Source organism: Cajanus cajan, chromosome 1, assembly GCF_000230855.2.
Source record: "Cajanus cajan strain Asha chromosome 1, NIPB_CcT2T_4, whole genome shotgun sequence".
In the NCBI taxonomy this organism is placed as follows: domain Eukaryota; kingdom Viridiplantae; phylum Streptophyta; class Magnoliopsida; order Fabales; family Fabaceae; genus Cajanus; species Cajanus cajan.
In genome coordinates this window covers 47,519,533-47,526,755 of record NC_138517.1, presented here as the reverse complement: position 1 = coordinate 47,526,755, position 7,223 = coordinate 47,519,533, and the positions used below count along the sequence as shown (strand labels likewise).

Below are 7,223 nucleotides of genomic sequence, written 5' to 3'. Positions count from 1 at the left end.
TTACAGAATCCATATCAACACAACCCTTCACAGATGATGGTTTACATTTAAGTTTAATTCCAAAAACAACGATTGTACAAAACTTATATTTTAATTTTTATTGCATTGATATATAAATAGCCTTACTTGCGTGTTTTTCTTACCACCTGTAGTTAAAAAAAATATAACAATTTGGTTTTCAATGGTGTCAAGTATCTACATGTTTCAAGCTTTATGCCTGGAGGATCATCCCAATAATTTTGTAGAAATAAAATCTGCAATTGCCATGCTTGATGTTAATCCAGGTGACTCAATGCCAAAAAGATTAATAAGACCAGGTACTCCATGAATGTCTTCTCCCTGCATAAATGAAACAACAATTAGACCAACTATTCTAAGTTCAGTTAAAACAAAAAATCCAATCCCTCTTACTACTCACAGTGACAGTGGAACCTTGCAAGAATTGGTTGTTTGGATCGAAATAAAAAACAAGAATAATGATGCATGTGTCAATTTGGTTATTTCAAATTAGTGACATTATAGTTCCAAACAGGACTAACAAGACTAATGTGAAATTATCTAGAAAGAATCCATTAAGGATAATATGTGACTGATATGAAATATTTTGCATAAAGGAAACATTTGACATCCTTAATTAGGTTGTGCATTTACAGTCAATAATGTCACATATATTCATTGTCCCCTGATACAAAGTCATCATTATACAAGGTTGCCTCCTGGAACACTTCAATACTAATATATCAATGTTAATTACTGATAATACTTTTATGTATCTGCATTACTAGAAACCCTAAACGCACAGGTCTATACAATCATGATTTAACAGCAAACTAATACGAGGTGATGCCAATATCCTATGATATGGAAATTGCAGCAAGTTATCAGCAAGTTATGCAAAGGAAAAAGGATAATCTAGTACACCAATGCTTATCTATTTTGCATTAAAGTTCAGCAAACAAGTGTTTTTAGGCAAAGCATATTTACCATAAAATTGGAACCATCTAATTTTCCAAACAAGAGTCAATAAGAGGAAACTGTATGGCATGAATGCAAGATGAACCTAATGATGATACCTGCGTTTGTAGCCCATGGCATAAAAAGATAAAACAAAGTCTATGGTATGTGTAATTGTCCATGCCATAAAAAGAAAAACAAATTCTATGGTATGTGTAAAAGATAGCGGTAGGACACCAATCCTAATCTATTTCATTTATGATAAAAATGTAGAAAATGAACTTTAGCAGATAAATATTTAACATAAGGTGGCATAGACCAATCGGCTAATTTGGATTTTGGAGTTTACAAAATCAGTCAGTCTAAATGAGGAAACTGTTACATTACTTTTATGGATGAAATCATGAAATGTAACACTGAATCTAACATCTTGCACAATAGTGTCTCTCTCTTATCAAATTACAGGACTCAGTTCAGAATCTTCAGATTGTCAACATAAAGGTTGGCCAACGGTAAGTGTGAGAAATAACCTGTATAACAAAATCAGCAGGTGTCTGTGAGGGTCCTGAAAGTTTGGGCCGGATCCCTGAATATCCAGGTTCCAGAGAACTGTCCTTCAGATTTGGGTAGTACTTCCTTATCTCCGGATAAAACCGCTCAGCACGATTTGCATTTACTGAATAGTCAAACCTGGAACCAATGGCTACTTAAGTGGAAAACATGCCATGAAAGGAAAGGGAAAACATAAACAAAAGTTTTGAAGCAGCAATTTTTTATTGACTAATAAGTAAGCTGTCCAAATCTTATGCTTAAGATCATAAGCAGATGTAAAATAGCTACAGTGAGGGAAAAATTTATGTATATCAACTTAAATTTTACGATAAAATAGTTGTAGAAGAAAGGACACAATGATTTACGAGTACAATAATTCAAGGGGAGTCCAGAATCATTAGAGCATAATGGAGTGGTATGATCTAGATACACTAACAGACACAAACAAGTAACTCCAGAATAAATCCAAGTTGTAGAGTAGACTAGTTCCATCAATGGAATAATGACTATTCTCACCAGAGAGCACAATCTACCCTTCCCCATCATGCTAAGAAACTACAAAATGATTTCACTATACAAGCAACTAGCTAACAAAAAGAACAAATAAAAGATCCTGTGACCATGACATGATGTTAGTTAAAGCACGTAGCAAAGTTGTTCGAGTACTTGGTAAAATGTTATTGCAATAGTGGTAGGATAAAAAGAGCTCCAAGAGTCAATGATCTGTTGGGCATGTTTGACAGAAACTACAAATAATAAATTAAAGATCATGGAATTGAACTATTTATGACAACCAAACGTTGCTATGGATCATATGAAGTAGGCAGTGGTGGGACATGCAATAGAACCAACCAGATACTAAAATAGGGTTAAATATATTTTGTCTCAGCACATTTGTCAATTTCTATTTTTAGTTCCTGAACAAATTTTATTTAGTTTTAGACTTTTAGTTCATGAAATTTTTCTCCATGAACAAATTTTTGACCTGAGAGACCAAAAAGCTAATGAGAGGAAAAGTTCAAAGACTAAAAGTGTAAATTGGCAAAAATTTTGGACTAAAATTAGTAAGAAATTTATTGAGAGACTACAAATGAAAATTGACAAAAGTTCATGACTAAAAACATATTTAATCCTATTAAAATATATCAAAATCATGCAAATGACATGGTCTTATGAAGTACTTATTCTGAAAGCTGGAGATATCATCAACCCTGTCAATCCATTCAACATTTGGGCCAAACTTAACCTGACCATTCAAGTCTATAGTAACATGCACTCCAATGCCACCATCCTCTGGTATAGGATATATCAAACGTCTGAAAGGAGAGGCTTTAGTATTAGACAATGTGAAGTAGCAACCACGTGCAAAGTAAGCACGAGGAACAACTCCACTTTTTAGGCCAGTAAATCTTTTTGCAAGTGCAGGGGCACTTAGGCCTGCACAGTTCACAACAAGTTTAGGAATTAGTAGTAGTTCAGGATGCAAAATTGATGTCCCTTTCCATTCTTTAAGACGCTCGGATTCTGTTACATGAAGACAAATCTCATTTCCTTCAAGATGGCCACCAATGATTGTCGAATTATATGTGAAGGTTGTTCCATGATTTTCAGCTTCACCCTGGAGCAGCATGAGGGTTTAAATTCTTGTCAATATGTCATTCTAACTCAAAATAAAGGAAATGTTTATTCACCAAAAACTGATTGCAGAATAGATAGATTTGGAACGAATTTGGGTGTGTTAATCCATCTTTGCAACATGGTAAAAGAAGCTAGAAATGCATACCACTAAAGAAAGCATTAAAGAATGGGAATCAACAATCCCAGTGAGAGGTGATAGTATTGCTTTCACACATTGCAATTCAGGCTCCATTTTCATGGCCTCAACACCATCCACCATCTTCAAACCATCAACCCCATTTTGAATCCCACAATTTAAAATATCATTTAGCTTTGGAATCTCAGAAGATCGTGTAGCCACTATTAGCTTACCAATTTGTTTATGTGGAATATCATGCTTGGAGCAATACTCATATAACATTTCTCTTCCCCTTACACAAAAAATTGCCTGCAAAAATAGACTGAATTACATTCTACACAAAATGGTAAAAAACCTGTAGTCATGTTTTGGTTAGTTTCCAGGTAAAAAAAAAGTCAGCAAATAAAAAACACAAGTATATGAGATGATGTAAACATTAAACAATATGTTTTTGCCATTATAAACAGAGAAAGCTATTCATTACTTTCACTTTATATTGCATATAGAAATAGAATATCCCTAAACCAAGGTAACCAACTCATCACAACAGTACACTTATAATAATCAGATCAAGCTTGGATTACAAATCATGTTTGCTACCATATAACTTCAACTTTATTCAGTAAAACTAGAGCATAACGATTCATCAAAAATGTTTATACTTTTTACCCAGGTGTCAAAACGTTTACTAATGCATTCACCTGAAGTTCAAATACAAAAATGCAATCTCTAAATACATTGGCCTCCCAATTTGTCAACTTAAATGATCTAGCCTTGTGGGGGTCAATGAATGACTCAGTTGAGTCTCCAATAGCCAATTGATGGGGTTATTTTATGGTATTTGTCTGAGAGGATATTTTATGAAATATTTTTATAAGGTTATTACACAAACATACTCCACAATGATGAGATATTGTCCGCTTTGGGCCTTAGCCCTCGCGGTTTTTACTTTTGGTCATCACCCAAAAGGCCTCTCAATCATTGAAGTATGTTTGTATTATATAAGTTGTTATTTGTTGTGTTATTTTATCGATGTGGGACTTGTTTGTATCCCAACACCAATATGCTCTTTTCACCTACTATCACATAACACCAAGACTTCACTATAGTCATCAAAGTCTTAATAAAGGTCCATAACTTTGATTTCAGCCACAACATCAAGCTTTCTGGAGTTTCCACAACCGCATTTGAAGCCACATCAACCACATTTATTTGCATTTGCAATTACCCACTAGATCAAAATCGTGAAAAATCTTTTATTCATAGAAATTAGAATGACGGTGAAAGAGTTTGAACTAAGAATCCTGTCACCATAAATTGTGAATTTAAAACCTTGAATTTGATTCAAGGTTTTAAAAACTAGTCCATGACTGTGATTTCAGTCCCAATATCAAGATTTTTGGGGTGTTTTAACCACATTTATCCACATTGGGCCATATCAGGTAACATGATGAAACTGTGAACACAATTTAAAACCTCAACACAATTTAAAACCTCAACCACAGCATAAGAATAGAAACTTTATTTCATGGGGTTACATTAAAAACGACAACTTTGGCTGCTAGGGGCTCACCAACCTTGAAAGAATTGCGAGGGTAATAGATTCCAGCATGAATAACTTCACTGTTTCGAGAACTGGTTCCTGTTCCAAAGGTGGGGGCAGATTCCACGACCAAAACTTCCCTTCCCTTGAGTGCTAATGCTCTTGCAATTGCTATTCCCACCACACCAGCCCCTATAACTACACACTCCACTCTCTCCTTTGGAACACTGTGCCATGTTGTCCTGTTAGTACTTTGAGTGGTGCTGCTAATGCTTCTCACCCAATTGCCAAATAAGTGGTTCTTCCATTTCATTTTCATGTGAGCATCACCACTTCTTCTTGATGCTGATATGGATATGCATCCCTCCAACCTTTGAATAGTTTGCTTCAGCATTTCTTCTAACTTGAGTTGTTTCAAGTCTCAACTTGTTTTCTTGTTTGTTGGAAGAGAGAGGTTTATCGGTCCAAGCATGATGAGATTATGGATCAATTCACTGTTAACGAAGGATTTGTGGGGAGAAACTGTTCCGATCTTTCGGATTTCAAGAGGATTGATATTCGACTATCTATCTTTAACAATAATTTACAAAACATGTGGTGTATTAACACAGGGATCCTCCATTTTTATCTATATAAATCTTGGAATATTTTATTTCGACAATTATTTCTAAATTATTTTTTCTTTTATTATTATTATTAGTAGGAAAAGAGACCTCTCTATATTTATTTTTGAAAGAATTTTTAAAAAAATGATAATTAAATTTAAGGATAATAATGTCCAATAAAAAATATAAACTAAAAAAGTGGTTAACAATATATCTTCTTTATATATTATTATTATTATTATTATTATTTAATTATTTGTTTACTTATTTTCTATTTTAACAGATATTCAGTTTTTAAATTTGTCTTTTCTCAAATAACTATCATTATTTTTTTTTTTAAATAGAGAGGTATAAAATGCTCTCTTTCCCTAATTAGTATAAAAATTAAGATTAAATATTTGTAGTCCTTATATTTTTGATAAATTTGTTTTTTCTTTAAATTTAAGATTAATTTTTTGATTTTATTTAATTTAAAAAATATTCTAGTCTATCACAATAATGTGTAACATAATTGAAAAAATTGAAATACTAATAAGTGATTTTGTGTGATAGTTTTAGTAATAAATGAGTTTTATTTGACGAGATTAATTAATAATATTGAATAGATGAACTTTTTTAAAAAAAATTACATATAATAAAAAATTAAATTTAAATTTAGGAGATTAAAAATATTTTTTTTCTTATTTAATAAACTAAAAATATATTTAAGTTAAAAAAATTATAACAAAAGAGAGATAAGAAGAGAATAATTAAGATTTTCTGTAGAAGAGAATATAATTAGAAATTAAGTATTTTGTGATACTTATAAATGATATATATATATATATATTATGAATAAAATTTAGAAAATAATTATTTTTTAAATGTTTAAATTTAATTATAATTAAAATTTGTATCAAATAAATAATTTTAAATATAAAGATTATATTTTTAGAATTATGAAAATATTAAAAAAAAATATAGGTTCTTAGCAGCTAGACATCACTATAGAATAGGAACATTTCAACAATGTGGGCACCTCCAAACTTGCCATTTATGAAAAGACAAAAAAAAAAGGAATAAAAACATGAAGGAACCACTTGTGGTCATAGCATTGCAACATGAAAACCTACAATACATGAAGGATCTTGTCAAGTTTGTGGATGAATCTTCTAAGATGAATATATTTTTAAAACATAGAAGATTACTATTTAACAAAAGTGGTATTAGATTTGAGAAAGAGGAATCAGAAGCATTCTTTTCTAAACCTAAGACTATTTTTTGCAACGTCTAAAGGAAAAATAATCATCATTCCAATAGATGTATTATTAAACAAAAGTAGAAAAGAAAGTCTAGGGTTAAGGGTACTAACAAAAAAGGACCCAAAAATATTTGGGTACCAAAGTATCAAATAATCTCTATTACATATATCTAGGAAGGATTCAAATTGGCACTTGGATAGTGGTTACTTGCAACACATGATGAGAGAAAGGTCTATGTTCCAAGACCTTCAACCTTATGAAGGAACATTCTCATTTGGAGGTAGCAATAAAGGAAAAATCGAGGTATAGATAAGATTGGTAAAAACTCTATGCCTACTGTTAAAAATATACTTTATGTCGAAAGATTAAGGTATAATTTGCTTAGCATAAATCAATTTTGTGACCAAAGATATATTATATCTTTTGACAAAGACTCATGCATAGTCAAATAAAATGATAAGTATGTATTTTTTTATTGTTTATAGAAAGAATAATCCTTATAAGATTAATCTAGATGATTTGGGCAAATAAAATGTAACATATTTAGTTTCTAGATAAGATGAAAGATGGAT

General features: G+C 31.5%; 1 protein-coding gene across 1 annotated transcript; it reads right to left on the bottom strand.

Annotated features, from left to right (window-relative positions):
* Positions 1–5,408, bottom strand: LOC109793634 (FAD-dependent oxidoreductase family protein). Its single transcript, XM_020353095.3, has 5 exons — positions 4,840–5,408; positions 3,290–3,571; positions 2,688–3,124; positions 1,485–1,644; positions 1–339 (listed from the first exon to the last, which is right to left on the bottom strand). Exons 1-5 carry the CDS (start codon positions 5,197–5,199, stop codon positions 226–228), a joined length of 1,353 nt encoding a protein of 450 aa, XP_020208684.1. The 5' UTR covers positions 5,200–5,408; the 3' UTR covers positions 1–225.
* Positions 5,409–7,223: the final 1,815 nt, after the last annotated feature.